The sequence below is a fragment of the Symphalangus syndactylus genome, chromosome 2, assembly GCF_028878055.3.
Source record: "Symphalangus syndactylus isolate Jambi chromosome 2, NHGRI_mSymSyn1-v2.1_pri, whole genome shotgun sequence".
In the NCBI taxonomy this organism is placed as follows: Eukaryota; Metazoa; Chordata; class Mammalia; order Primates; family Hylobatidae; genus Symphalangus; species Symphalangus syndactylus.
The window spans coordinates 25,658,023-25,672,404 of NC_072424.2; the positions used below are offsets into that span (position 1 = coordinate 25,658,023).

The 14,382-nt window shown below is 47.9% G+C and overlaps 1 protein-coding gene across 13 annotated transcripts in view; it reads right to left on the reverse strand.

Annotated features, from left to right (window-relative positions):
- Window positions 1–14,382, reverse strand: part of VTI1A (vesicle transport through interaction with t-SNAREs 1A) — a 464,064-nt gene that overhangs the window by 84,682 nt on the left and 365,000 nt on the right. For 2 of the 13 annotated variants that reach the window (XM_055249158.2, XM_055249148.2), the window contains one exon: window positions 2,004–7,045. The exons of 10 other annotated variants lie outside the window; for them this stretch is intronic. In XM_055249158.2, coding sequence (XP_055105133.1) covers window positions 6,952–7,045 — 94 coding nt within the window. In that variant the 3' untranslated portion in view covers window positions 2,004–6,951. Of the gene's footprint in view, window positions 1–2,003; window positions 7,046–14,382 lie in introns of those variants that run through there. One more of the 13 variants, XM_055249201.2, reaches the window with a different exon arrangement.

The following is a 14,382-nucleotide window of genomic DNA, read 5'->3' on the forward strand; positions in this document are numbered from 1 at the left end:
ACGGGGGCCTGGCCAGGGAGTGGGCTTTAGGGCAAGGCTGAAGGCAGCTGATACGGGGCAACCTCCAGGGAGCTGGTCCTAGGGAACCAAGCCCCCCTTTCCTTCTAACCCTTCTCCCAAAGACCATTCAGGCTCCCTCATGTGGTGGGTCTGTCCTCCCCCAAACCCAAAATCTGCCCCCAGGAAAGGGTCAGACAACTCACTTAGAGGGATCTGTGGCTGGTAGGACTGAAGCTGTCTAGGGAAAAATGAATCTGCATTTTTCCAGTGTTACAGGGCAGACACCACAGGACCGCATCTCTAGGGGTGGGGTTTCAGGCATCCATCACCGCGCAGGACGTCACTGCGCAGGGGCCTGGCGTCCCTCAAAGGGCCAAGGCCTTGACCACTTCCTGTGTCCAGAAGAGGTGCAAACATGGGAAGGGACAGTCTGGTCAGAGGCTCAGGGAGTGGGGCTGGCAGGCTTTGTTCTCTGCTGGTCTCCCAGCCTGTGGCTGATGCACCTCTGTTGAATTTTGCAACAGTCCCCGTCCCCCAAGGAGGTGGTGAGTCTTAGCCATGTTCTCGGCTCCTCTTTTCTGATGGGATGAGACAGGGGAGAGTAACGGGAAAATGTGGTACAGGATGCCGAAGTGCTTGTCAGCGCTGGGGGTATAATAGGGCCCCCACAGGTGTCAGCCCGGGATGCCTCTATGGCCTGGGTCCTTGGCAGAACATTCTGGGGAGAAACTGGAGCGGGAGGATGTGTTCATTCTCAACTCTGGGGCCTCGTCATGAAAAAACATTTCTCTCTAACTTAGGTGCTTTCCCTGGCAAAATAAGTGAAAAACAGCAAAGTTGCGGCAACGAAGTGGCACTGAGCTGGAGAGGGCCTGGGCTCCCCCAGGTATTGTCCCCTCCTGAACACACCTGGAGGAGGCCGGGGAAATGGGAGGGGGAGAGGCGGCTGTGCTGAGCGGCGCTGGTCCTGCCCCCAGGAAAAGCCCTGGCAGCTCTCGGCGGAGCCGCGTGTGCAGCCGATCAATACGGCTTCGGAGCCGCTGAGCTATTATTCACGCCAAAGGGCCTTGTTTGGATGAAGGGAAGGAGGGGGTGCGCGAGTTCATGGAATCACAGTCCAGAGCTCTGCTTCCTGGCGATTGCCCCCTCTGTGATGCCTGAGTTCTTTATGTAGCACGAGTAACGAGCGATTCCAGATGAGGAAGTGCTTTCCCCACAGCACGCTGGGAGCCCAGGAGCTATGGCCACAGGGGTGTGTGACTGGGGCAGGGGGCCCTGGAGAGATGCACCCCGTCTTTCCCCCTCTTTAGCTCCTCCTGAAGAAGGGCAGTGATGAGCTCAGGGGGGCCTACTTGCTCTTGCTACACCCTGGTGCTGGGAAAACCCTCCATCTCTCACCTGTCCACCCTCTGCTACCCAACCCCCAACACAGCGTGCCCCATCCTGCCATCTTGCTTTTGCCCTGTTCACCTCTGGTAAGCTGGCTCCTTGTTACTGTGCTGGAATCCCAATAGAGATGGGAACTCACTCGGTACTCCCTGCGTCTGCCCTCCTCCACAACGGGACACTAACCCTGGCTCAGTCACTCCTTTCAGGAAGTCTTGGCTCCAGTGACACACTCTTGCTGCCTGGGCCTGGCTGCTCTCATCCATCTTGGGTGCAATACTTGTGGCTTCAGGAGCTTTTCTGAGCTGTCCACGCAGTCACCTGCCCTGTTTAACAAAGACTGCCATCTGGTCTGAGAGCCACCTGACTGCTGACATTATGTGGCCAGCCTCTGGCAGGTGCCACTGGTCTCAGTCTGATGGGTCACAGGCAAAGTGAAACCACCAGAATATCTCTTGGGGGCTAGTTTAGAGTTAGAGAGTTACAGCATAGGGTGAGGTTGAGTTTGAGCTAGTCTCAGGCAGACCCTCAACCAGGGTCACTGGGAGTCGGACTGAGGGTGGCTCTTCACAGAGCCAGCCTTCCTTCCTTCCTTCTTTCCTTCCTTCCTCCCTTCCTTCCTTCCTTCCTTCCTTCCTTCCTTCCTTCCTTCCTTCCTTCCCTTCTTTTGGAAAAATGGCTCTCGGTACCTTTTCTGTTGAGGTGTGAAGGCCATCCCAAGGGGGACAGATTGTCATGTGGCTAATTTATCCTGGATTCAAATGGAGGCTTGAGATCCTCCAAAGCCTGGCATGTCTGCTGTTCCTACGCCCATAGTAACCAAAGAGGCTTGAGGCCAGGTCTCACCTGGCTCGTGCCTGCCGGGCAGGTACCTCCCATGCCATGGCTCCTGCAGGACCATCTGTCCTTGGGTGGGTGATGCTGAGAGATGCTACAATGAGCAAGGAACATGCACCACCTCTTCCCCTCACACCCATGGTGGAGCTACATAAGGGGCCTGGTCCCTCTGCGGATGGGAGAAAGGAACTTCCGATTCCCTGATATTGACCCAACACCCCTGCCCTGAAGTGTCAATGAACCAGGCCTCTGAGGGTGGCTTCCATGGTTATATAAACTCATCAAACAAACAGGGTGAGCAGACATAGACAGCAGCCATAGCATGGAGAAGGCCACTGACTTCCAATTTAGGACGAGGACGATGGGGCTCTGTCCTCCCTGGCCCTACAAGCTCATGGTCCATGGAAAAGAAGAGCCATTCACCAATAGCAAGTCACAGAAAGGAAAAAGGACAGAAGGCCCATCTCAGCAAAGTGTCTCCCTGTTGCATATTAGGGAAGCGCTGTTTGTAATGAGCTCCAGTTGACTGCACGGAGATGCCCAAGACATACCCCCAATCAGACCCTCCCCAAACCAGCCAACCAGACACACATCTTCCTTTAAGACGTCTCTACTGGCTCTCCCGCCTGCCCACATCCCTGCAACCACACACCCAGCCAAAGGGGAAGGCAAGTGGCTTGGAGACTAGGCACTCATGGTGGTTCCTCTGAAACCAGTGCTGACCACAACCAACCAACAGAACTTGGCTCTGAACTTCCCCTCCACACACACGTTTCTCCCAGGAAAGCCACCTCCACTCCCAAGCATGGAGTGCCTCACTAGGCTAGCAGTTCAAACCAAAGGGATGAGGAAATCGTCACTTCTAGTTAATTCTCCACTACGTAGACAAACTGCTATAAATATTTATGATGGGAAATTTCATTATTTAAAAATTCTGCTCTAAATTTCCAGCTCACTCCATGAAGAACGCCTGCTGAACAGGTTGCAAATTAAGAACAATTATTTTTCTCTTCTGCATTTGAATATAACTTACAGCTAAAGTCATTTAAAGGGGTTAACATCAACCTTAATTAAATATTAAAGTATGCCTGTACCTGCTGCTATTGTTGCCCCTTCGAATAAGATATAACCTATTTTTGACAAGTTTTCATCTTTCTCTGTGGAAGACGCTACATGAAACCAAATCAGTGGCAAAGAGGAGAGTAATGAATAATCTATTTCATATTCCAACAGTACCCAGAGCTCGGAGTGGAAAAATATTCAGTCAGATGGTGGCAAGAGGCTGCTGGGGTACCACATGACACAGCTAATGTTTAAATAATAATAATAAAAAAAAGCGATAAACAAATCATTAGCCCTTAACAGTTGTTTAATGCAATTTGTTAATGAACGTAATGGTGGGGACTAATAATGAAAGAAAATAAAAACGTCTAAACAGGCGCCAAGTTGCTGGCAATGTGCAATTATTTCCTTGTCAAGTTTTTATGATTTAATGAGCCCCTCTGGGACTGACGGCTGTCAGTCAGTCGTGACTTTTTGACACCATTACAACTTCAAATACAGCAGCAGGCAGGCTGTTTTCCTCGGATTTGAAATACTGAAATGATCTGACAGTTTTAAAGAAAAGATGTGCAAAAAAAAAAGAAAAGGAGAAAGAGAGGGAGAGAAAGACAGTTGCTTTTCCTTTCTTTCTTTTTTTTCCCCCTCCCTTCTTCTATGGGTTGATAATCTCTGGATGCTGTTTGGTAATGAAAACCCAATCACTGAGGTCATTATCTGATGAGGTTTTTGGAACAGGCAGGCTTTTTTCCCCCTCTTTATTTCTTTACTTAATGATAACCCTCAATGGGCTTGCCCCGCATGGGATGGCCAGAGCCGCACAATTTTGTTCACCATTAATTTCAGCCTTTGAAGCTCAGGGCTCAGAAGCAGTAGCAAAGCAAACCCCCCACCAAGCTGGTTCCAAAATAAGACAATCCAGCCTGCCTTAAACAGAATAGCAAATGGCCTCCCAGCCCAGGCCCGGCAGCTGACGTCAGGCCCGCTGCATTTGCAGGCATTTGCCTTCAACATGGATCATTTAAAACTCTTTACAACTTAAGAGACTTTAATTAAATTGCTTTTGATTCTGGAGTGGGGTAGCATCCACTTTATTTATTCTGTCAGGGAAACTGTTTAGTCTTCATGAATTTTATATGGCAAGGGCTTCCTTCTCTTCTTCCTCCTCCATGTCTTCATCTTCCCCCCAACCACTCCCTTAAACATGATTTTTAACAAGGGCTCCCAACTTGAGAAATATTCGTCAAAGTCTACACCCTAAGTACCTAGAACCTCTCACAGATCTGCTTTGCTATCTGCTTCAAGTTTGTGGACGTTATTCCTTTCCTGGTGGGGCAGGGAAGGAAGGAGAGCAATTGGCCTCTGCTGGGGATCCCCTAAGTCTTTTCTGCACTGTCCAGGAGAACCAGGAAGGAGTTGAGGGACGCTTCTGACCAGCTTCCTCACAAAGCACTCACTTGTCTGGCCTAGGTGGTTGCTCTCAAGGAGGTTTGACGAAGCTGTTAGGCCAAGGGTTATCTGTTCATATTCTTCCCACTCCCAAGTTTGAATTGGGGTAAAATCACAGGCAAGAGCTGATAAAGACATAGAACCTGAACAAAAAAAGCTATTGAGAGGTGAGCAATGCCTTCCTCCTTTCTCATTTTGTCTACTTCAACACGAACGACACGATTCAGTGAAATATTTAGAAGGCGGCAGGTTTAGATGATCCGATCAATCTTGCTTGCTAGGTGGCCCTGGGAAGAGTCTGCCGCATCATAGATGGGATGGCCGTGCAACGTGCAGCTGGTAACTGGTTATACACTTTAGCTAAGATCAACAGTTTCGAAGGAAGCCACCAGAGGGGCTGGTGTAATACTCGACGACTATTCGTGTGTCGGAATGAGAAAAGGTTGTTTGTTTGTTTCCTTGCTTTTTAATGGTTCTTAGATGTGGTCAGCATGTACAGTATTCCGTTATCAGAATACAAGATTCTTGCTGAGACGGATCCCTTAAGCCGACAGGAAAATTAGCATAGCTTCCTGCTCCTTCTCTGTCCTGCTTCCCTCGGCCAAAATCCCACACCATCCCTCCGAAGTAAAGGCTGCAGCTTTATTTACACAATACTAAATGATTTATCTGAACACATGCAGGCCTTGGCCTGTTTCGATAAGTGCAATTTCTCTGGTGGATTCTGCCATTCTGCATTTCCTCTCTAAACCATAATGGTTTTCTTCTGAGTTGGGAAAAATATCAAGCACTACATCCAGGTGATCTTGATCCATGGGCACAGGTGGTTAGCATTTTTGATGAAGAGAACAGGTTTGCTATTCAAGGATTCAAAGCTTCTAATTATATTCCAAAGATAGTACGGACCAGTAAGTGCCTATGAAGTCTTGAGAAAAACACATTCTGCTTTGTGACTACGGGGGAAACGACCTCAGCTTGGGCAACTTTTAAGCCTGATCACAAATGAGCTCATTTTGAACGCAATTCCTGGTTACCTCAGACGGAAAGAAATGAAAAGAAAAAAAATCACAAAGCATATTAGAAGTTTGAATACATAGTGAATTCAGGAAAGGCTTGCTAACATTTGTTAGTTAAAAACCCAAGCCATTCCTTTTGTAACAATCTGCCATCCTCTATTCTTTTAAAGGAGGTTAGGGAACGTTTTCCGTGAAGTTTATCTCTGGTGGACCCTCCTATAGGACTCTCCCATATTTATAATCACATTTGAAATTTCACACTGATGGAGTCATGTTCTTGCTCTTACTGAAATATTCATGGTCTCTTTACATACTGGAATGGATGTGGAGAGAACCTTGTCAGACCTTTGGCATGTATGAGGACTGCTTTTGGCAGTGCAGATATTAAAACCGAAAGGATACAGAGATGCTTACACAGGTCAGGGAAGACGAGGTCACAATTAAATGCTGTACCAGGGCTCACTTTGCCAGCAGATTCTGGGGAGTATAGGATTTGGGGAAGGCAAGGAAATATTTCTTGTAGCCAGTAATCAAAGTTGTGAACAGTGAATAGTGGGCAGGCTCAGCAAAAAAAAATATTTTTGGGTTTAAAAAAAAAATTATGCAATAGAAAAACAGGGAAAGTGCTAAGTCAATTTCCTGTACAACTGACATTAAATACCGACCTTTACAATGAAAGCACTCAGGCAGGTTGATGACTATATTCATGAGGCCTGTGTAGGAACAGGGCTGGCTTGCTGGACTGGGTCACTGACTCCATCCCCTGCTTTTTGCTGCATTTTTATCCTCAGACATCACAGAAGAGCTTTTCAGCAACAAGAGGCGTATGACAAACAGAAGCTCTCGTGACTGACTCATCGTGTCCTCTCCCAAACCACGGCCCTTGACACGTCCAAAGGGCTAGGAGGAGTGTCACTGGGGCTATTTTGGCTAGTTGATGACATTAGCAAAAAGGTAAATAAACATTCACCTTCCCCTCTAAAAAACGAATCTGAGTGAAGACAAACCTCGAAAAGGAAACCAACCCACATGCAAACAGGAATAGAAAATATTTTTACACTCTTTGCACTTCAGCCCAACGGCGGTGAGGGAGAGGGAGGGTCACCCGGGGCCTGTCAGCGCAACAGAATGATTCATGTGACCGTTTTGTCTTAATTACTCAGAACAAGCTGTTGTTGCTGTTTATCAAGGGAGAGCAGATACATCAGTGTCTTCTGACAGAAAAAGTGATCGCCATCAGGATGGTGATGACCACGACGATCCCTAGGATGACGAGCAGGATGCGGTTCTGGATGATTCTAGGAGACAGCAAAGGAGAAAAAACACACACAGATAAGTGGAGGGCCTTCCCACAAACGCCGTCCGCCGTCCGAGGCCAGGTTGGCTAATCAAACGGCAGCTTCGCAGGTGGGGGTGGGGAGCGTGTGTGTGTGTGTGTGTGTGTGTGTGTGTGTGTGTGTGAAAGAGACATCACGCAGCTTTCTGGTTCCACAAACGATCCACGAGGAAACGAAAGACTCCACACGATTGTCACGCTGCCCTCCGAGAAATGCTTACTGCAAAGCTAAGGCGAATCAAATGGCTTTCTAGGCTCAGAAAACCATGTAGCCTCTTTAAGTGATCAAGGGCCCCTTGCGAGCTTCTCTTTTTAATTTAAAAGGCGAGACAAGCCTCATTTTTTGCAGTGTTTCCTGTTAAAGTAGAAGACTCCAAGGAAACACATGTCAGTAAGGTACTTACCTGCACAAAAATACCTGGGGAAAAGTAAAACAGAGACTAAGGAAGAAAAGGATGGGATTAAGAAACAAGTGTCAAATGTGCAGCTTAGGCTATGAATCCGTCATCTGTCACTGTGGCTCACGCTCCGTTACGCTAGGAGGAAACGTTACATTTGCTCCATAGCAAGAAAGATGGAAATGAGAAATATACAATGTACTCAAGGTGCCTGTTGTGCGTCTGTTGCTGGGCCTTCACCTCCAGGGATTCTACCCTCCCTGGGTTCTGGCTGGGCTGCATGCTGATGGGGAACCAGCAACTCAGAAGGGGGACCAGAGTGGAGACACATGCTCCCAGATGCCTGCAGAGAGCTTCTGATGAGGTTGTTTCATAATTTGTTACCTCATTCGGAGAAAAGAGGTCGAACATCAGAATGCTTTGTTGAGAGTTTCAAAGGGAACCTAGGTCAAACAGCCGTGCCCACGCTCGCTCTCACAGAGCCGCACGGAAATAGAGACATAGGCTGGCTGGCAGTCTAGCCAGCTATCTGTCCACCTTAAAACCCCACGGCAAACCCCATCCAACCCTCCTCCAAATACCAAGCAGCAAAAGGCCTGCTGCCCTACTCCAGTCACCAAACACTGGACATGGGTCTTCCATGGGGAGGAGCTGGGGGGATGAAGCCGGGCCCCCCACGGAACAGAGAACCCACACCCCTACTTTGTATCTTCACACACACAAAAAAATCCTTGCAGGGTATTTGCAGCCTTTTCTAGTTCCTAGATGAGTTTCTCTCCTGGAAGGATGACATCAGGTTGTAGTTTTAGTCGGATTCCTCCTCACCCATCCCCTTCCAAACCTAAATGGTTGAATGGAAACTGTCATATCAGACCAACCCACTCCCTTGTGGCCCCCTAAAAGGACCAGCTCTTTCTCCTCCTGACAGGTAACAAAATGATCGCATTTGCTGACACGTCTTCCGCAAAACTGCCTTAGTGCCTCTGTCCACTCTCCTCGCAGGAGATGAATGGTCCACTTGGTCCTCATTTATCACGCAAGGCTCGGCTAAGATCTGTCTCGTTTAGTTCTTCCCTTCCCCACTAGAAAGTCTGCACTCCGACATTAATTCTTCTGTGATGACAGCTAATTCAGACTTAACAGGCCGTACTTACTCAAGAGGCAGGAAGATTCTCTGTCCCCCAAATAAATAAATAAAAACAGGACTTCATGGCTTATTATAGTGAGGCTAATTATGAACACCGATCGGTGCTACTTGGTGGCTCTGTTTAAAACCCAAATTGATTTTTTCCCCCATTTCTCTGGAAGGGACAGAAGCCTTCAGAACAGTCCCTACACATCCCATTTGGCCAAGTCACTGTCAAAATCTCTATTTACCACAGTCACCCGCATCAGACTTGCAAAAGAAATCAGCAAAATTGAAACTCAGCAGTGAAACAGATTAAAAGCATGAAAACTCTTTAAAATTCTGCCTTAAGTAATCTACAGTAGTGTGTCTCTTGTACAGCTTGGTGACAACCATTTTATTTGTGGGTTGAGGGCCCCAAGGCATCCATGATGCTAATTTAGAAAGGATTAACTGTGGGTGTTACTTGTTCAATCTGAGGCACGGTAAGAAATATGAATACACACGAATCCCTAAATCCTCAGCTCTTCCCTAGGCTTCCTAATTGGGCTTCACCCCCTCTTTGGTGCACCCACAGGGCCTGGCGGCTTCCCCTCCACCACCTGCTCTGTTGCTTCCAAGGGCCCAACCTGTGTGGACTGGGACCATGTGGAATTCACCTCTACCACCCAGCACATGGCACAGTCGCTGGCACACAGGTACTCAAAAAAGAACTGCCCAAAGAGTGATCATGAAAGAATGCAGTCTCTGGTAACTGTAATCTTCCATTCAAAGGAGAATGGAGAAGAAGTCTATGCAATTAATTTGCAGGAAAATCTCAGGAAGTCTGCATGGAAAAGGTTAAAGTTCAAAGTTGAAGCAAGCCCCGCCAAAGATGAAACTTCCTAACATCACGCCTTCTCAGCACTACTGGGTCTTCTCCCTGAAGCTAGAAGGAACTCCTGTGCGCTGGGTGGGGGCGGGGTGTCAGCAGGAAAGGGCATTTGCTTTCAAATCAAATGCTGGCAGACATTTGGGAGGAAGAGTAGAGGGGGGTGAGGAAAGAGTTGAAACAGAGAGAGCTCTAAGTAAGCTTGACTGGCTGGGTCGTCCACCCAACTTTGGACCTCAAAGGAGTTGTGCAAATGTGATACCCCTCAGGACCAGAAAAGTGAACTCTCAGGGCATCTGGGTGGATAGGACTGAGCCAGTTTGGAAGGGGGAAATACAGGCTGGCATTGGTGGGCCCCATCTGTGAGGAAGCTTAGGTGCAATCGCAGCCAGGGGCTGCCGGCCTGTATTGCTGTAGGCAAAGCAGAAAGGAATGCAGAGTTTGGAGACAATCAGAAAAACCAGCCAGGCCAAGGGGTTCCCAGCTAGTGAGATGGCGGCGAAGGAACTTCAGGAGAAGCCCAAAGTAACTTCCTCCTAACTTTGGGCAAAGGGAGGGCTTTATGTTGAACTAGGTCTGCAGCAAGCCGTCTTAATCTCCCTTTTGAAAATGCAAAGTGTGTTTACCCAGTAAATAATTTAAGAAAGAATATACACTTGAAAGAAGACATCCATTGAAACAGCCAGGCTAAATTGCCTCCAGGCAAAAACTTGTGCATTTGCATGCTGCATTCTATTAACTGAGCACACTGTGGCTTTAAAAGAATGCAGAGCCAAAATAAAAGGAATGTGGGCCCGAAACATCAAGGATTCTCCAAGTTTACATTATGAATCACAGTGCTGTTGATACAAGATGAATTAACCATTTACTTTGAGGCTGAACTCACAAAGTACTATTGAAAGTACTGATCCCCATGTGGAACCCAGGGAGCGGTTAATCTTTCCATTGCCAGTCTCCTCCCAGCCTGGAAACGAGCTCCTGCGTGTGGCAGCCGGAATCACAGAAGGCTGGTTCCAGTGCAGGGGGCAGGCGCGGCACCTGGCACAGTTCTCTGCTCTTGCTCGAGGAGCCCAGGAATTCCACTGGAACAGGCATTACGAGTGTTCTCCAATATCCAGTTCTCCTCTACTTCCAGGCATGGACTGCACTCACCTTAATGTTAGGCATGGTCATGGAACTAGCTTTGGCTAAAGTAATGAGAGCAAAAGTTCTGAGTGTCACTGCCAGCTGGAGGCATCTAACTTCCAGTGTTTGTCTCTCTAGCTGGCTCTTCCTGCGGTTTTGATTTGGGGAGGGGGGTGCTGTATTGTTCCAGAGAGTGCAAGTTATAGGATGGTGGTAAGATCTTCTGCCTGGATCCTGCAGTCATTATGTAAAGGGCCACTGTCCTGGAGATGCACCTGGACTCCCAGTTGACTTGCATTAAGCCATTGAGGACTGGGGGTTGTCACTGCCGAATACCATAAGCTATTTTACCCTGAGTGATACGCTACTGTCGGCCTCTCAGATAAGACGAGGCATCTGGCCAAGCCAAGAGAGGCTCTGGTTTCATGTATTTCAGAAGCTAAGGTATGATGAAGACTGATAAGATTTTTTTTTCCTTGAAGAACAGGTTTTTGCCTCTTGGTTTTCAAAAGCTGGGAACCTTTTCTGACCTCTTGGTCACGACACTTTTCACTGAAGAATCAGGAGCTTCTTCCAGCCAATGCTCCTGTGTATTGATGAGTGATGATATCATGCATGAGGCCTCACCAGGCCTAGCCAGGTGTCTGCTTCCTGTGTACAGCAGATCTACAGTGGCTGCGTTCGTTTCCCTATTCCAAACAGCTGATGCTACCCCAGCTCCAGGGGTACAGCTGTGACTGAGGCTGGGATGGTCAGTATATTCCATGCCCCTGGCCATGGTAACTGGACCAGGAGCAGGCTTGTGACTTAAGTCCATCCAACAGAGTGGATCTCAGCAACTTTGCTTGAAATGCCAGGTCACTTGGTGCGTGGATGTCAGGCTGGATCCACTGCAGCCCTTTTGATTCACTGAGGGAAGCCAAGCTAAGAAAGAAGTTGACCCACAGTGGGCAGAGAAATAGAACCCCAGTCCTGAAGACAGAGAACTTTAATTTTTAAATTTTTATTTTATTTTTTTGAGACGGAGTCATTCTCTGTCGCCAGGCTGGAGTGCAGTGGTGCGATCTCAGTTCACTGCAACCTCCGCCTCCTGAGTTCAAGTGATTCTCGTGCCTCAGCCTTCCAAGTAGTTGGGATTACAGGCACCTGCCACCAGGTCTGGCTAATTTTTGTACTTTTAGTAGAGATGGGGTTTCACCGTGTTGGCCAGCCTGGTTCCAAACTTCTGACCTCAGGTGATCTGCCCACCTCAGCCTCCCAAAGTGCTGGGATTACAAGTGTGGGCCACCATGCCAGGCCAATAGTGAACTTTTTTTTTTTTTTTTAAATCAAACCACCCTTTCTTCGGACTTTAACTTATATGAGAAAATAAACTGACTTTATTTTCCAAAGTTAGTTTGAATTGGGTCTTCTGTTATTTATGACCAAAAAGCATTTTCAGGTTGAGTCACCCTGATTCCAAAACCAAGTCCTTGATCTATGGCATATGTGCATTCTTCCCTCCTCTTCCAAGAGGCATTTCCTGGCTATGCCCCTCTCGTATTCTCCTATCTCCCTATGCATCTGTCTTTCCAGTACATCGACTACAGTCCCCAGTAAAAAGTGGACCTTCCACAGTCCGAATTTCCTTTGTCTTTTGTATCCCTGATGCTTAACACAGAGCTTGGCATAAAGGTTCTCAAAACATGCTTGCTGAGTGAAGAAATCAGAGACTCTACCTCCATGTGCTCAGGGTCATGTGGTTACTGCCCTCCTGGTTTCTAAGGGCTGCTTGTAGACAAGCATAGCTTTAGGACTTAGCTGTTAGCCACTGTCCCATTAAGGATGCCAGCAGAGTCCCAACTCTTTTACAAGCCTGTATTCATTAGCTGCAGAGTGGCAGACACTTTACAGGTTCAGAGCAGCATCCTGCCTTCCTGCCTGGCCGACTGGCCCTGAATAATAATGCCCCACTTTTGGGGTCTGATGGAACAGTAACAATTAGCAACCGTGAGAGCATGGGATAAATTCTGAGCAAAGGAGCCCAGATCTGCTTCTCTCTAGGCACTTCCCAAAACATGGGCCAAGGGAAAGCTCTTTAAATTCTATATCCAATTCAACGTTAGTATTCACCAGAAAGAAATGGAAGCAGGAGTAGGAGAAACAGTTAATTGTCATCTGCCTCGAACACTCACTTTAATTGGAAGGGTTATTTTCAGAGCTGGGGACATGTTTGCCTCTGAGCTAGAGCTGTGTGGTTATCATGCTGCCTAATAATGCCCATCTTGGGTCTTCTATGTCCTGCATCTCTAAGAGGAATCCTCAGCCCCATCCCGAGAATTCAGGGAGGCTGACCCCACTCTGATTCCACAGGTGGGCATATGACCCAGGCAAGCCCAGCCAATTACAGCTCTCTAGCTCTTGCACTACCATTTGCTCAAGGATTGGTCTGCCACTCAAGCCACATGGAGTTCCTCTTGGGATTCTTCCTGGAAAATCAAGAAAAAGATACTGTCTTTACTGAGATTGACTGTCAGGACAGTGAGAACCTGGAGCTGCCGAGGACCATTCTTACTACCGTACCGGATGAGGCTGCCTGAAAGAAGCCGACACCAGAGGAATGCAGAGCCGAGAGATGAAGAAAAAGAGACGGATTCCTGAAGACATATTTGAACCCCTGCTTCCTGCTGTGTGCCTGAAACCTGAAGAGTCACACTTCAGCTTCCCAGTTACAGGAGCCAAACAATTCCCCATTGACTGGAGCAAGTATGGTTGGGGATTCTCTCACTTTCTTTTTTTTTTTTTTTTTTGAGATGCAGTCTCGCTTTGTCACCCAGGCTGGAGTGCAGTGGCAAGATCTCAGCTCACTGCAACCTCCACCTCCCAGGTCCAAGTGATTCTCCTGCCTCAGCCTCCCAAGTAGCTGAGATTACAAGTGCTGCCACCACGCCCAGCTACTTTTTGTATTTTTAGTAGAGATGAGGTTTCGCCATGTTGGCCAGGCTGTTCTTGAACTCCTGACCTCAGGTGATCTGCCCACCTCAGCCTCCCAAAGTGCTGGGATTACAGGCATGAGGCACTGCGCCCGGCCTCTTACTTTAAATCATACTGATTGTACTGGATTGAACAGTGTCCCTGCAAATTCATGAGGTTCCACCTGGAACCTCAGAATGTGACCTTATTTGGAAATAGGGTCCTTTTTATTTTTTATTTTTAAGAGACAGAGTCTTGGCCTATTGCCCAGGCTGGAGGGCAGTGGTGCAATCATAGCTCACTGCAGCCTTGAACTCTTGGACTCAAGTGATCCTCCCACCTCAGCCTCCCAAGTAGCTGGGACTACAGGCATGCACAACCGCACCTGGCTAATTTTTAAATTTTTTGTAGAGACAGTGTCTCACTATGTTTCCCAGGCTGGTCTTGATCTCCTGGCCTCAAGAGATCCTCTTGCCTCGGCCTCCCAAAGTGCTGGGATTACAGTCACAAGCTCCATGCCGAGCCACCACCATGCCCAGTCTGCAAAGAAGGTCTTTGTGGATGTGATTCATTAGAGATCTTTTTTTTTTTTATTTTATTTTTTTTTGAGACGGAGTTTCACTCTTGTTGCCCAGGCTGGAGTGTAATGGTGTGATCTCGGCTCACTGCAATCTCCGCCTCCCGGGTTCAAGTGATTCTCCTGCCTCAGCCTCCCAAGTAGCTGTGATTACAGGCGTGTGCCACCACGCCCAGCTAATTTTGTATTTTTAGTAGAGATGGGGTTTCACCATGTTGGCCAGGCTAGTTTCAAACTCCTGACCTCAGGT